Consider the following 16,143-nt stretch of genomic DNA (forward strand, 5'->3'; position numbering starts at 1 on the left):
TCAAATCGCTAAAATCAGGCTTTGGCTGGTTGCAGTGTACCTCAAAGAGGGGACCCGAGTGTCCAAAGTGAACCCCAGTCATGGCCGGAGCTGCTCAGATTGATGTATCGGAGCAGGCGACCGGTGGGTTCGTGACACCCCTTTTGATAAATTTGTCTACCAGCTCAGACATTTGTACTTCAGCTTGTTCAATATTGGAATTAATACATTTTACGCTCATGAGTTGGGACCTGGGTAAACCGCAAATTGTCCCCTTGGGGTGACAACTAGATGCATATAACAAGTTGTTAAGGTCATTTTAACATCTAAGAACTTTACAGTACACCTACTTTTTTCATAGGTAAATTTGATCGGGCTTGAGCCCGTATTATGCTCCTCCGGTAATTCATCCACCACTGTCACAGGCCCTTGTCAGAACAGCAGCAGTTCTACAGCGCATTGCGGGCACCCGCCGAACAGAGCTATAAGTGAAGCTGCCGCACCCCCCCCCCCCCAACTCCTACATATATATATATCCTGGATAGGGCTGGCACACTCAGTTACAAGAACATCCGCCTGGGATTGCACATCAGTGATACCTTTTTAGTAAGGTGTGACGACCCCAGGCTCATAATGTGCATTACTTTTGCCTCATGTATTTTCCGCCTTGAGAAAGGCAGCGTTTAGAGCTTTGCACGGGTCCTGGGGCCACACACGATTCTGCGATCACACAGAAAGCACGCAATAGCAAGGTCCAACGGAACCTTTATTACATAGAGACTAAATAAACATGTAAACCGTAACCACACTATGTACATATATATACAGGTAGCATTAACATTAAACACAGTTATGAATAGACCAATATGACTAGAACCACACAAAGCAAGAACCCCTGCCCCAATACCGGGAATATCCACCTCAGGGAATACTTGCGTCTGCTGGATGTTGGTTGCTGGGAGGGCGATGATGGTGTCCTGCTGATCTTGGCCTGCGCCAATCACTACTCCTGGGAGTAGGGCACCCTGGAAAAGTCACCCAGCTCCTGCTGGCACACTTAAGCCAGGCACCTGTGATGCTCTGGTGGGGGCAGTATGCTTGGCTGTGTCCCCATCTACCAGCACCAGGCGGACAGGCTTGGTTCCTGGCAGCCGCCTCTCTCTGCAGTCTCTCAAACTCAACAACAACCCCCACCCCTGGTGCGTGCCCTCTTCAAAACTTCCATCCTCCCAGAATGCTCCGCTCCCCTGGTGACCTCACGGAGTGTCCTGATTGGAGGGATTTCAATCCTGCTCTTTAGAAGGTGTCTCAGAGCTATGTGGAGACCCCCTGGGGTTTTGGAGACATGTAGTCTGCAATGACTGCCCTTAGAACAAAGGCCAGGTAATTATGCTGATAAGGAAAATGTCCACTTTGGGATTGTATAATGAGCCATGTTAACCCCTTGTAGTCATTTGTGATGTCACAGCCCCCTCAGCTGATTGCTGCTTCCTGTGCAGGGGGGTTGTGAGCGCAGGGGGAGAGGGGGGGTCAGTCCTGGCTTTCCCATGTATCACTCACACACTGGATGGCAGGAAATTGCACACATGCAATAAACAGTACATTACGGAGACAGACATCTATCAGTCTCAGGGGTATATGCCCTGATAGGCACAACACTTATAAGAACACGGGACTACTTCCCGAAACAACTGGTATCTAATAAAGTCACATTTTATTACTATAGAACACACAGTCCTGTGGATAGCTCCATTAGTGTGAGAGGCACAGCTCCCAGGAGGTTGCAGTCTATGAATTCAGCTAAGAGGGTGTCTGTGTCTCTGGGCTGTATTTAGGAATTTTGGGGTGTCTACCCCCTCATGATCCAGGTGCGGGGGTGCCCAAATGATGGTTCATGACATAAGGTCACAAACACAGTCCAATAGTAATAATGGCACTCACCAGGGCTTCAATCTTTCCAGTAAGGGTTTTAATCCACACAGCAGGAAAAGCTTTTTACAAGCACATAGTTAGGTCGACGTTTCGGCCACGGAGCGTGGCCTTAATCATGACCGCCTCGTTCAAAGACACACAGGTAAATCCCAACAACATGTGCCAATATTTAAGGGAACACCAGTCCCACCCACCATGGAGCTACCAATCAGGGAAACACACCCTTAAACATATTGCAGAGCAGAGCAGTATACACATACTACCATACAGCCAACAATGCATACAATAACTTACTTAATCCGCATAATGTTACTGTCACCGCCGCGCCTCACATTACAGCCGCGATCAAGCACAGCCATTCCGGCGTGCGTTTCACTGCGGCGGAAGTAGCTCTGTCCTGCGTGTCATCCAGGACCAGGAGCTTCTGCTCTACATCAGCTGACCTGCGTTCCACCCATTAACACAGGTGGAACGCACGGCCATATTTATCTCCAGTTATATATTCCTATTCACGCATTATAGCTCTGTACAGGTTCTGCGTAAACCGCCCCTCAATATACACACGAAATTCACAATAAACCCATTAACCAGGGTAATCTGGGCCCCTTTATATTTAACACATGTTACCATATTCATTTAAAAAACATCAAAATATTACAAACTTACAACTCACACACATATAACATTTAACAATCGATGGTGCATACAGATACACCATTGTATCCCATAATCCAATACACAAACACAAGGTGGGCCTCCAAATCCTAATACTATCCACAGGAGAAGGTGCGGCACTCGGTAGGAATGAAATAAATACTCAATGAGCAATAGAAGTGGACATTGTTTCAGTTGTATTAAACAACTTTTTTCAACTGAAACGTTGTCCACTTCTATGGCTCATTGAATCTATGGCTCATTGAGTATTATTTCATTCCTACCGAGTGCGGCACCTTCTCCTGCTACTGTACATTGACTTTATTTGTGAAGGCACCGGACCCTATATGTACACATTGCTTAACCTTATTTACAGTACTGTGCCTAATAATGGCTGGCTGGCTGGGTAAGGGGATCTGCCATATTCTGAGCAGCAGCAGCAGAGAGGAGTCCGCCCGCAGTCAGTGCAGATGATGCTGGCGCAGCGTGTCCGGCTGCAGAGCAGCACACACAGCGGAGGCGGGAAACCATAGCGGTGCGGTGGGCGAGCGGCGGCGGGCCTGCAGGACAAAGACTCGTGAGATGATGACATCATCCTCTCGCGAGCGTCAGGCTGCGGAGGCAGCCGCAGACGGGGATGCGGTGACGGTACTTGCTACTGGGGATAGGATGGAGGCTTTTTCAGATACCCAGATTCCTGGAGAAACCCGGATTCCGGGAGACTGGAAAAGCCTCCTTGAGGGTTGCCACCCAAAATGGGAGAATCCCGGAAATCTGGGAGAGGTTGCAACCCTAGACACAATGCTCTGTTCCTGGACTTCCCCGGTAATGTATGATGGCCAGCACCTGTTTTAAACAGGTTAATTGATAAGGAAGGTGTTTCACCACAGATGTCAGCAATCCTAAATCAGGGTTGCCGACTTTCTTCTTCTCCTCTCCGGGAGAAGCCCGGAGCTGAGAGATTCAGTAGCCGCTCAGGGGGCGGGGCTTAAGCGTGACATCACTAAGCCCCGCCCCCATGCGGTTAAACAAGCTAATTCAGTGATCTCCGAGGAGGGGCGGGGCTAAAATGACGCGATTGTGTCATTTTAGCCCCGCCCCCTCCTCTGAGACCCGAGGATTGCGGCATTTTAATGCCGCGATCCGGGGGACAGCGGGGGTCCCCCCTGAATCCGGGAGGGTTGCCCACCCTTCCGGGGGGCCGGGAGGGAGCCCCGATTTTCGGGAGACTCCCGGAAATTCCGGGAGGGTCGGCAACCCTGTCCTAAATTGAGAGGAAAGTCCAGAAACAGAGCATTGTGTGTCCCTCCTGGAGAGGGTCTGAATGTTGGGAGGTATGCCTTAGTACTAGGGTAGCCAACTCCAGTCCTCGAGAGCTACCAACAGTGCATGTTTTCCAGGTCTCCTCACAAGTGAAGTAATTAGCTCCACCTGTGGATCTTGTAAAATGTGTCAGTGAGTAATGAGTGCACCTGTGCAGCAGCTGGGTTGTCTGGAAAATGTAAACTGGTGGTAGCTCTCAAGGACTGGAGTTGTCTATCACTGCCTTAGTACATAGACCCCACAATCTCATTTAATTCCAATAGCCCATCAATTTTGGCATATGAGCCTTAAAAATCACTGAGAATACTGCATGTCCCTTACATGCGCGCCATTATCTTGAAGAAATATTCTACAGGGATCCAGGCAACGATCTAGTTAAAAATGGCGTCCTTGTCAGTATTTCTATGGCCCCAGCAGGAGACAGATCCGCCGCGAACAATGTTCTCTCTCTTTTTCTTACTCGCCTCCAACAGTTTATTGGACAATTTGTGTGTCAGTCAAAGGGGCGGAGTCAGAGAGACGGAAAAAGTTTTTAATTGGAAAATGGTGACACCGGGAAGGCGGGCCCTATAACCTATTGGCTATGACGCGTATACGGCGCTGTGATAGGCTGCTTTACGGGCTCATGAGTGAAACGGATCCGCCCTTTGCTAAAACTTCTCCAGCTCGTTTGAATTCGTTGACTGGGCCAGTGCCAGCAGCTGATTGGCCGATAGATATGTGACGTCACCGGCGTGCTGCTGCGAGACCAGGAATCAGGATCCTGACTGAGAGGTGAGAGAGTGCTGCTGCCGGGTATGTGCTCTGTGCAGTGCCCGGGGGTGCTGGGACCTGTGGTACCCCAGGGGAGGAGTATGGGGGCTGGGGTGCTGGGACCTGTGGTACCCCAGGGGAGGAGTATGGGGGCTGGGACCTGTGGTACCCCAGGGGAGGAGTAGGGGGGCTGGGTGCTGGGTCTTGTGGTACCCCAGGGGAGGAGTATGGGGGGGAAGGGGGGGTGCTGGAACTTGTGGTACCCAGGGGAGGAGTATGGGGGTGGGATGCTGGGATTTGTGGTACCCAGGGGAGGAGTATGGGGGATAGGGACAGACTGAGCAACTCCCCCATTATATCACCATGTGACAGACCGGTCTCTGGAGCTGACGCTCTAATAGCGCTGTTCTCTCACTCCCCCATTATATCCCCATGTCACAGGAGCTGACACTAATAGCTCTGTCCCCTCACTCCCAGCTCCCCCCCATTATATCCCCATGTCACAGGAGCTGACACACTAATAGCTCTGTCCCCTCACTCCCCCATTATATCCCCATGTCACAGGAGCTGACGCTCTAATAGCTCTGTCCCCTCACTCCCAGCTCCCCCCTTATATCCCCATGTCACAGGAGCTGACGCTCTAATAGCTCTGTCCCCTCACTCCCAGCTCCCCCCTTATATCCCCATGTCACAGGAGCTGACGCTCTAATAGCTCTGTCCCCTCACTCCCAGCTCCCCCCTTATATCCCCATGTCACAGGAGCTGACGCTCTAATAGCTCGGTCCCCTCACTCCCAGCTCCCCCCCATTATATCCCCATGTCACAGACCGGTCACAGGAGCTGACGCTCTAATATAACTCCCCCAACATCTCAGAATGGTGGTTGCCCAGGGATACACTACGATGTTGATACATTGGGCAGCATCGCATCCCCCATAGAGACGGCCGGCAGTACAGAAGGGATCGCAGTAGGGATCGGAGATTCCTGCTACGGTCCCTTCTACATACATGAAATCTTGTGTTTTGGGGGAATCAGCCGCAGTGCTACACCTCACATTCCGGTTACTCTCCCATGTGGCCATGCTGGAGTCTCATCCTCCTGGTGGCTGTGGAGTGTACCGCACGTTCTCGGCCCGCGGACATCGGTTACTGTATGATAATGAGCGGGAGGCGTTAGCTGCCATATACATACATGGAGCAGATATACTGAACAACAGTGGTGTGAAGCTCATGGTCCGCCAACTGTTGTGGAACTACACGTCCCAGCATGCCCTGCTGGGACGTGTGGGACGTGACGTATACAGCCTGCATTACCACTGTATGAAGAGTGGGAAGAAGTACTGTGGCCATGTCCCCTGGCAGATAATACCCCCGACCCTTCCATCACCCCCTGTAAAATCTGTGGCAGGGCATGCTGGGACGTGTAGTTCCACAACAGCTGGAGGGCCATGAGTTTCACACCACTGCTGTACAATCTCTGTATCCACAGCGGTTCCCAAACCTGGTCCTCAGACACCCCAGCAGTCCTGGTGTAGTTATACTGAAACTGACTCATGGAAATCCTTACATCCTGGCCTGTTGGGTGCATTGAGGACCCAGGTTTGGAAGCACTGGTGTAACCGTGTCCTTGTTATCGCCCAGGGTAGACCATGTCCTTGCCATATCGGACCAGTAACATACTACGGCACTATATAGGGGAGATTGCTCAGAGCGGGGTTACAAGCGGTATATACCCCCTTACCCCAAATGTACGCTATGTCCATCCCCCAAAAGCCCGTATTACTGCAGCGGATCTATGGGAAAGTGACTGTTCTGCTTTGTTACAGCCGGTTCCAGTGTCCTCTCCCGTACATCATGGAGAAAGTGCGCTGTGCAGACCATGGTGAGTTGTGTTATACTGGTGCTGTACCCGGTGACATCAGCGCCGCCATGTGACATCAGCGGCAGTGTGACTGTATCCTACCAAGTGACACCAGCGGCAGTGTGACGGTAACATACCCAGTGACATCAGCGGCAGTGTGACGGTAACATACCCAGTGACATCAGCGGCAGTGTGACTGTATCCTACCAAGTGACCTCAGCGGCAGTGTGACGGTAACGTACCCAGTGACATCAGCGACAGTGTGACGGTAACATACCCAGTGACCTCAGCGGCAGTGTGACGGTAACATACCCAGTGACCTCAGCGGCAGTGTGACGGTAACATACCCAGTGACCTCAGCGGCAGTGTGACGGTAACGTACCCGGTGACCTCAGCGGCAGTGTGACGGTAACCTACCAAGTGACATCAGCGGCAGTGTGACCGTAACATACCCAGTGACCTCAGCGGCAGTGTGACCGTAACGTACCCAGTGACCTCAGCGGCAGTGTGACCGTAACGTACCCAGTGACCTCAGCGGCAGTGTGACGGTAACATACCCGGTGACCTCAGCGGCAGTGTGACGGTAACATACCCGGTGACCTCAGCGGCAGTGTGACAGTGACATCAGCAGCAGTGTGACCGTAACGTACCCGGTGACACCAGCGGCAGTGTGACGGTAACGTACCCAGTGACCTCAGCGGCAGTGTGACGGTAACATACCCAGTGACCTCAGCGGCAGTGTGACCGTAACGTACCCGGTGACCTCAGCGGCAGTGTGACCGTGACATCAGTGGCAGTGTGACCGGAACGTACCCCGTGACATCAGCGGCAGTGTGATCGTGACCTCAGCGGCAGTGTGACCGTAACGTACTCGGTGACCTCAGCGGCAGTGTGACCGTAAAGTACCCGGTGACCTCAGCGGCAGTGTGACCGTAACGTACTCGGTGACATCAGCGGCAGTGGGACCGTAACGTACCCGGTGACCCTAGCGGCAGTGTGACCGTAACGTACCCGGTGACCTCAGCGGCAGTGTGACCGTGACATCAGCGGCAGTGTGACCGTGACAGACCCGGTGACCTCAGCGGCAGTGTGACCGTGACATCAGCGGCAGTGTGACCGTAACGTACCCGGTGACCCTAGCGGCAGTGTGACCGTAACAGACCCGGTGACATCAGCGGCAGTGTGACCGTGACATCAGCGGCAGTGTGACCGTAACAGACCCGGTGACCTCAGCGGCAGTGTGACCGTGACATCAGCGGCAGTGTGACCGTAACAGACCCGGTGACATCAGCGGCAGTGTGACCGTGACCTCAGCGGCAGTGTGACCGTAACAGACCCGGTGACCTCAGCGGCAGTGTGACCGTGACATCAGCGGCAGTGTGACCGTAACAGACCCAGTGACCTCAGCGGCAGTGTGACCGTGACCTCAGCGGCAGTGTGACCGTAACAGACCCGGTGACCTCAGCGGCAGTGTGACAGTAACTGGACTATATCAATGTGACCTTCCCAGGCTGTCTGTGTGTTCTAAAGACTGGAACCCGGGAAGGGCCCAACAAGGAGAAGAGTTTCTACATCTGTTCAGCCAATCTCCGCACTCCCTGCCCATTTATCCAACCCACAGAGTAAGTATCCACGGTCTGGGGGTCAGGGGATTCGTGTCGGGACTGTTCTGGGCCTGGGGGGCGGGTGCCGGGACTGCTGCGGGTCTGGTGGTCGGGGGACAGATGAGGTAATGAGGGGCGTGTGTGTGGGGGCAGGGGAGGTAGAGGGGCGTGTGTGGGGGACAGGTGAGGTAATGAGGGGTGCGTGTGTGGGGGACAGGTGAGGTAATGAGGGGTGTGTGTGGGGGACAGGTGAGGTAATAAGGGGTGCGTGTGTGGGGGCAGAGGAGGTAATGAGGGGCGTGTGTGGGGGACAGGTGAGGTAATGAGGGGCACGTGTGTGGGGGCAGGGGAGGTAATGAGGGGTGTGTGTGGGGGACAGGTGAGGTAATAAGGGGTGCGTGTGTGGGGGCAGAGGAGGTAATGAGGGGCGTGTGTGGGGGACAGGTGAGGTAATGAGGGGTGCGTGTGTGGGGGACAGGTGAGGTAATGAGGGGCACGTGTGTGGGGGCAGGGGAGGTAATGAGGGGTGCGTGTGTGGGGGACAGGTGAGGTAATGAGGGGCACGTCTGTGGGGGCAGGGGAGGTAATGAGGTGTGCGTGTGTGGGGGACAGGTGAGGTAATGTGGGGGCAGGGGAGGTAATGAGGGGTGCGTGTGGGGGCAGGGGAGGTAATGAGGGGTGCGTGTGGGGGCAGGGGAGGTAATGAGGGGTGCGTGTGGGGGCAGGGGAGGTAATGAGGGGGCGCTTGTGGGGGCAGGTGGGGTAATGAGGGGGCGTGTGGGGGACAGGTGAGTAATGAGGGGGCCTGTGTGTGGGGGACAGGTGAGGTAATGCGGGGTGTGTGGGGGGCAGGGGAGGTAATGAGGGGGCCTGTGTGTGGGGGCAGGGGAGGTAATGAGGTGTGCGTGTGTGGGGGACAGGTGAGGTAATGAGGGGTGCGTGTGTGGGGGACAGGTGAGGTAATGAGGGGTGCGTGTGTGGGGGACAGGTGAGGTAATGAGGGGTGCGTGTGTGGGGGCAGGGGAGGTAATGAGGGGTGCGTGTGGGGGACAGAGGAGGTAATGAGGGGCGCGTGTGTGGGGGCAGGGGAGGTAATGATTGGCGCGTGTGGGGGCAGGGGAGGTAATGAGGGGTGCGTGTGGGGGCAGGGGAGGTAATGAGGGGGCGCTTGTGGGGTAATGAGGGGGCGTGTGTGTGGGGGGACAGGTGGGGTAATGAGGGGGCGTGTGTGTGGGGGACAGGTGAGGTAATGAGGGGGCCTGTGTGTGGGGGACAGGTGAGGTAATGCGGGGTGTGTGGGGGGCAGGGGAGGTAATGAGGGGGCCTGTGTGTGGGGGCAGAGGAGGTAATGAGGGGGCCTGTGTGTGGGGGCAGGTGAGGTAATGAGGGGTGTGTGGGGGCAGGGGAGGTAATGAGGGGGCGTGTGTGTGGGGGACAGGTGAGGTAATGAGGGGGCCTGTGTGTGGGGGCAGGTGAGGTAATGAGGGGTGTGTGGGGGCAGGGGAGGTAATGAGGGGGCGTGTGTGTGGGGGACAGGTGAGGTAATGAGGGGGCCTGTGTGTGGGGGCAGGTGAGGTAATGAGGGGGCCTGTGTGTGGGGGCAGGTGAGGTAATGAGGGGTGTGTGGGGGCAGGTGAGGTAATGAGGGGGCGTGTGTGTGGTGGACAGGTAAGGTAATGAGGGGGCCTGTGTGTGGGGGCAGGTGAGGTAATGAGGGGGCGTGTGTGTGGGGGACAGGTGAGGTAATGAGGGGTGTGTGGGGGCAGGGGAGGTAATGAGGGGGCGTGTGTGTGTGGGGGACAGGTAAGGTAATGAGGGGGCCTGTGTGTGGGGGCAGGTGAGGTAATGAGGGGGCCTGTGTGTGGGGGCAGGTGAGGTAATGAGGGGTGTGTGGGGGCAGGGGAGGTAATGAGGGGGCGTGTGTGTGGGGGACAGGTAAGGTAATGAGGGGGCCTGTGTGTGGGGGCAGGTGAGGTAATGAGGGGGCGTGTGTGTGGGGGCAGGTGAGGTAATGAGGGGGCCTGTGTGTGGGGGCAGGTGAGGTAATGAGGGGTGTGTGGGGCAGGGGAGGTAATGAGGGGGCGTGTGTGTGGGGGACAGGTAAGGTAATGAGGGGGCCTGTGTGTGGGGGCAGGTGAGGTAATGAGGGGGCGTGTGTGTGGGGGACAGGTGAGGTAATGAGGGGTGTGTGGGGGGCAGGTGAGGTAATGCTGGGTGTGGGGGGGCAGGGGAGGTAATGAGGGGGCGTGTGTGTGGGGGACAGGTGAGGTAATGCGGGGTGTGTGGGGGGCAGGGGAGGTAATGAGGGGGTGTGTGTGGAGGGCAGGGGAGGTAATGAAGGGGCGTGTGTGTGGGGGCAGGGGAGGTAATGAGGGGGCGTGTGTGTGGGGGACAGGTGAGGTAATGAGGGGTGTGTGGGGGGCAGGGGGTGACGTCTGTGTAACCTTTGCTTTGTGTCCAGTCTCCCAGCCTCGTACTGCCTGCTGCATGGGGATATCCTGGTGGAGCTGCAGGTGCTGGTGAAGCAGGACACTGGGGGATACAGGTGAGCAGAGGCTGCAGTATACAGATGGCCAGCGGGGTGAGTATACACTCACTACTCACACTCACCTCCCGTTACTGTCTCCTCAGCCTGCACTACCGCTGTATGAAGAGTAAGATCGATGGGAAGAAGTACTGTGGCCATGTCCCCTGGCAGGTAATACCCCCGACCCTTCCTTCGCCCCCTGTACCCTCACATACAGACTGCGGAGCCTCCTGTGTTACCTCATCAGTGATGTCATCATATTATTACAGCTATGATCACATGATACAGGGGGATTCTGGGTAATACCCCTGACCCTTCCATCGCCCTCTGTACCCTCACGTACACCCTGCAGCACAACCTGCGGAGCCTCCTGTGTTACCTCATCAGTGATGTCATCATATTATTACAGCTATGATCACATGATACAGGGGGATTCTGGGTAATACCCCTGACCCTTCCATCGCCCTCTGTACCCTCACATACACCCACAGCACAGACTGCGGAGCCTCCTGTGTTACCTCATCAGTGATGTCATCATATTATTACAGCTATGATCACATGATACAGGGGGATTCTGGGTAATACCCCCGACCCTTCCATCGCCCCCTGTACCCTCACGTACACCCTGCAGCACAGCCTGTGGAGCTATGATCACAGGATACAGGGGGATTCTGGGTAATACCCCTGACCCTTCCATCGCCCTCTGTACCCTCACATACAGACTGCGGAGCCTCCTGTGTTACCTCATCAGTGATGTCATCATATTTTCTCCTTCGGGAGACCTCAGGGGCCACAGCTTTACAGTGGGTAATAGTGGGAGAGAGCTCCAGCACCCTAGAGGATAACTTTAACTGCCTCCCAGGCAGCCAGGCTCCTCCCCTCCTATACCCCGCCTCCAGGCCAAGGACCTCAGTTTTTCTAGGGTGCTGGCAGGAGCCAGATGCACCCAAAAGAGGGGCTATTATATAGCAGCAATAACTTTAATATTTTTTTTTCTTCTTCTTTTTACACTATCAAGTGTCAGAGCAGCAGCGCTGGGGGTCTGAATAGACCCCTGCACTGCTGGCTCAAACACCCGGGTCCGGCGCTGCATCGCCACCCGCGGGTGGGGACCTGCAGCGGGCACTGGGGAGCCTGCAGCCACAGCCGGACCCCGGGAACCACAGGCGCCCCGCCCCCTTCACAACAGCCGGGACGCACTGTGAGTAAGACACGCTCCCCGCCGGGATCGTGTGCGATAGGGCAGCGAGGCGCATTGAGTGGCTGCTACAGCCGGCGAGGGGTGACCGCCGGCTGTGCTAGCAAGCGGTCGTCCGGCTCGCCGCCCGTCCCGCTGGACCACCAGGGATACTAGTTTGTGGGCAGCAGTGCTGGTATGCGGGGCCGCCCGGCGCGCGCCGGATCCCCGCCATTTTACCTGCGCTGCATGAGGACATCTTCCCTGGGGGTTATTTGTTAGCAGGGGGAGGTGGCTCCCCCACATCAGCCCCTCCCCCTGGGACAGTAGGCAGGGAACTGTGCTTGGCGCACAGAGAGTTCCCCCCCACTGACATCCCTTCCTGTCTGCTTGGCTGCACGTGAGGAGGGACACGGAGAAGCTCCAGTGCCACCCGGGGTTCCACTCTTTCACTGCCAGGAGGCTTGGGCAAGTCCCCCCTGTACCTCTCCTGCGGGACACAGGTCACAGTTACTGAGTGCTCCAGCCAGCCATAGCTGCTGCAAGAGCCTAGTGCCATTTGCCTTCTATTTGCATTGTATGCCTTGTATGTTTGATGTATATGTGTACTTATTAACCCAACAGCTGCTGCAGTGTATTTGGTGTCATTTTGTACTTAGCCCTCCTGTACTTACAGTAATTATGCCCAACAAGGGCAAGTCCAAGAAGGGGGAGGCCCCAGCATTGCTGTCATGCACAGCCTGTAATGCGGGCCTATCTCCCCTGGACTATGTACAAGACGGCCTATGCGCGAGCTGCTACAATGTGCAGGCACTGCCCACGCCTACGGCCTCCTCTCAGGAGCCTGCTTGGGCCTCATCTCTTGTGCAGATGATGGCGCAGCTAGTGGATAAAGTCTCAGCTGCACTGCCCCGTCAGCCCGTGCCGTCCTCATCGGCGGCGGGTGCAACCCCCCCAGCATTGGATGCCCAGGGGGAGGGTTCATTGCCTGCAGATAGACGCAGGTCTTTAGTTAAAAGACCGGCGGCACTCCGACCCCTCCTCATGCAGGATTCAGATGATGAGGAGGGGGAGCAAGACGATCAAGATGATGATGATGACTATGTGGAGGAGGCCGTCGATGACGCCATTGACGTAGGGGATGCCTGTGTTAGAGAGGATCCCCCGTCTCGCCTTGATGTACCAGGCCTGATTACAGCGGTTAAGAAGGTCCTTCTAATAGACGACCACGCTGACGCTGTGTCCGCCTGCAGAGTCGGGCCCTATATTTAAGCGCCCTAAACGCTCCTTAAGTCTATTTTCCAAGTCGGATAATCTTGACATGGTCATTAAGGAGGCTTGGGAGGTCCCTAATAGGAGGTTTGTCATTCACAAGCGTTTCTCCTCCCTCTATCCTCTCCCCCAGGAGGACAGGACCCCCTGGGAGACAGCCCCCAGGGTAGACGCTCATGTGGCAAAACTGGTGAAAGCCTCTCTGTTGCCAATCCCTACAGCTTCTTTTAAGGATCAGGCGGATAGGAAGTTGGAAAACTTCCTGAAGCTTATCTACACCACGGTAGGGGCAGCAGGCAGGCCTAACCTGGCGTCAGCCTGGGTGGCTATGGCCCTAACTAAATGGACTACTGTCCTCACAGCAGGGGTGTCTGAGGGGGCCCCAGCAGAAACTCTACTGCCGACTATAGAGTTGATACATCAGGCTGCCCTCTACTTGGGTGAGGCAGCTCTTGATTCCGCTACGCTCTCCTCCAGGGTGTCAGCTTCAGCAGTGGCCGCTCACAGATCACTTTGGCTGCGTTCCTGGAAGGCTGACACGGACTCTAAGAAGGCCTTGGAAGCTCTTCCATTCGACGGTTCCCTCTTATTCGGTCCCGAGCTGGATAGGATGGTCGCTACGGCGGCAGCTTAAAAAACTGCTTTTCTACCATCCTCCCCAACTGCACGGCCCCGGCCGGCCTTTCGGTTCCATGGTCGTGGTAGGGGACAGGCCTTCTCCTCCAGATCTTCCCAGGGGGGGCAGATCCTTCCACCCTAGAGGCAAGCGTCCCTGGGCCACCAGACGCCCTGACCCCAACCCTGCGGACAAGCCCGCCGCATGACGGGGTGGGCCCCCACCTGGGGGATCCCCAGGTGGGCGGTTGTCTGTTGGAGTTTTCTCCCATCTGGTTGGAATCCACCACAGAGGCGTGGGTTCAGGAGGTGGTCTCTCGGGGCTACTCCTTAACTTTTTGGCATCGCCCACCGACATTGTTCTTTTCCACGAGTCTTCCATCAGACCTGGAAAAGCGCAAAGCGTTAGAACAAGCAGTTCAACGTTTGCTTCAAGCAGGAGTCATCATACCAGTCCCCTAGGCCCAAAGGGGTTCGGGGTTTTACGCCAGCCTCTTCCTGGTCAGGAAACCAAACGGTTCCTACAGGCCCATACTCAACTTAAAGAAGCTGAACAAGTTTGTACGTGTTCCAAAGTTCAGGATGGAGACTCTGCGCTCCATTGTCCTGGCCCTCCAGCCAGGGGACTTCATGGCATCCTTGGACATACAGGATGCGTACTTACACATCCCCATCCGTCCGGAACATCAGCGGTTCCTGCGCTTTGCCATACTGGACCAACATTTCCAGTTCAGGGCACTACCATTTGGTCTATCCACTGCCCCCGTGTGTTCACAAAGGTGATGGCAGTGATGGGCAGCAGTCTGCGCAGCCAGGGTATCCGGATACTCCCATATCTGGACGACCTGTTGATTCTCGCACCTTCTGCAGACCTTCTCCGGGACCACCTGACTGTGGTGATACAGCTCCTGGAACGACACGGCTGGATCATCAATTGGGACAAGTCCTCACTGATTCCGGAACAGTCGATGGTTCACCTGGGGGCCAGGTTGGACACCATCCATCAGAGGATCTACCTGCCGGAGGACCGTCGGCTGACTCTGCAGTTCCGAATTCGTCGGCTCCTCTATCCCCGACGGGTGTCCATGCATGCTTGCATGAAGGTACTGGGTTCAATGGTGTCGACCTTCGACATGGCGGAATATGCCCAGTTCCACTCCCGCACACTTCAGAAGGAGATCCTCTCCAAGTGGTCAGGATCCTATCTCTCTCTCCAATCTCAGGTGATAACCTTATCGCCGGCAACCCGTCTCTCTCGTGGTGGCTCCTAGACCAGAACCTCACGATGGGACGGCCATTTTGGATCCACCAATGGACCCTTCTCACCACGGATGCCAGTCTCCGCGGTTGGGGAGCGGTCACTTGCCAGAGGTCATTCCAAGGCCTTTGGTCTACTTCGGAGGCCAAGCTTCAAATCAATGTCCTCGAACTGAGGGCGGTCTTCCGAGCTCTTTGCCTGGCAGTACCCTGGCTGAGGGGTCGTCCGGTGCAGGTCCAGTCGGACAATGCGACCACGGTGGCTTATATCAACCACCAGGGTGGCACCCGCAGCCGGGCAGCAATGGTGGAAACATCCCGCATCTTTCAGTTTGCGGAGAAGAAGATTCCTGCTCTATCAGCGGTCTTTATCCCAGGAGTCCAGAATTGGGAAGCGGACTTCCTAAGCCGTCAAACACTGAATGCCGGCGAATGGTCCCTCCATCAGGAGGTGTTCCAGATGCTGGTACGTCGGTGGGGCTTACCCGAAGTGGACCTGATGGCCTCTCTACACAACCTCAAGGTTCCCCTTTACGGATCCAGGGCTCGCGACCCGGCCGCCATCTTGGTGGACGCCCTGTCCGCTCCGTGGCCTTTCAGGCTGATGTACGCCTTCCCACCATTCTCCCTTCTATTGCGACTGATTCGCAAGCTGAAGGCAGAGGGGGGCATATTGATCCTGGTGGCCCCGCATTGGCCCAGACAAGTCTGGTTCTCAGATCTTCAGGCTCTGTCGGTGGCCCCCCCGATTCGTCTGCCATTGCGCCCGGACCTTCTCAGGGTCCGTGTCTGCATCCAGATCTGAGGTGCCTGGCTTTGACGGGGTGGCTATTGAAACCTCCCTCTTGAGATCTAGGGGGTTTAATGCGCGAGTAATCTCCACCATGCTTAGAGCGAGGAAGGCTTCCTCGGCGAGGGCTTATCATCGTGTTTGGAGGGCCTACTTTATTTGGTGTAGGACTCGCCACTTCAATCCTAAGTCTTACCACCTGGCTCGGATTCTATCTTTCTTACAGAAGGGCCTGGAGGCTGGATTGCGCTTATCTACCTTGAAGGTTCAAGTCTCGGCTTTGTCCATCTTGTTTCGCTGAAGATTAGCACTTTTGCGGGATGTCCGCACATTCCTGCAGAGGGTTTTGCACATCCAGCCTCCCTTTGTTCCCCCGGTTGCTCCTTGGGACCTTTCACTT

General features: G+C 55.6%; 1 protein-coding gene across 1 annotated transcript in view; it reads left to right on the forward strand.

Annotated features, from left to right (window-relative positions):
- Window positions 1–4,505: 4,505 nt before the first annotated feature.
- TTF2 (transcription termination factor 2) overlaps window positions 4,506–16,143 on the forward strand; it is a 116,668-nt gene continuing 105,030 nt past the window's right edge. The window contains 5 exon segments of the mRNA XM_083171459.1: window positions 4,506–4,662; window positions 6,467–6,522; window positions 8,012–8,123; window positions 10,567–10,650; window positions 10,737–10,803. Of these exon segments, the coding sequence (XP_083027585.1) occupies window positions 6,495–6,522; window positions 8,012–8,123; window positions 10,567–10,650; window positions 10,737–10,803 (291 nt within the window). The 5' untranslated portion in view covers window positions 4,506–4,662; window positions 6,467–6,494.

The sequence above is a fragment of the Crinia signifera genome, chromosome 2, assembly GCF_055691185.1.
Source record: "Crinia signifera chromosome 2, ASM5569118v1, whole genome shotgun sequence".
Classification (NCBI taxonomy): domain Eukaryota; kingdom Metazoa; phylum Chordata; class Amphibia; order Anura; family Myobatrachidae; genus Crinia; species Crinia signifera.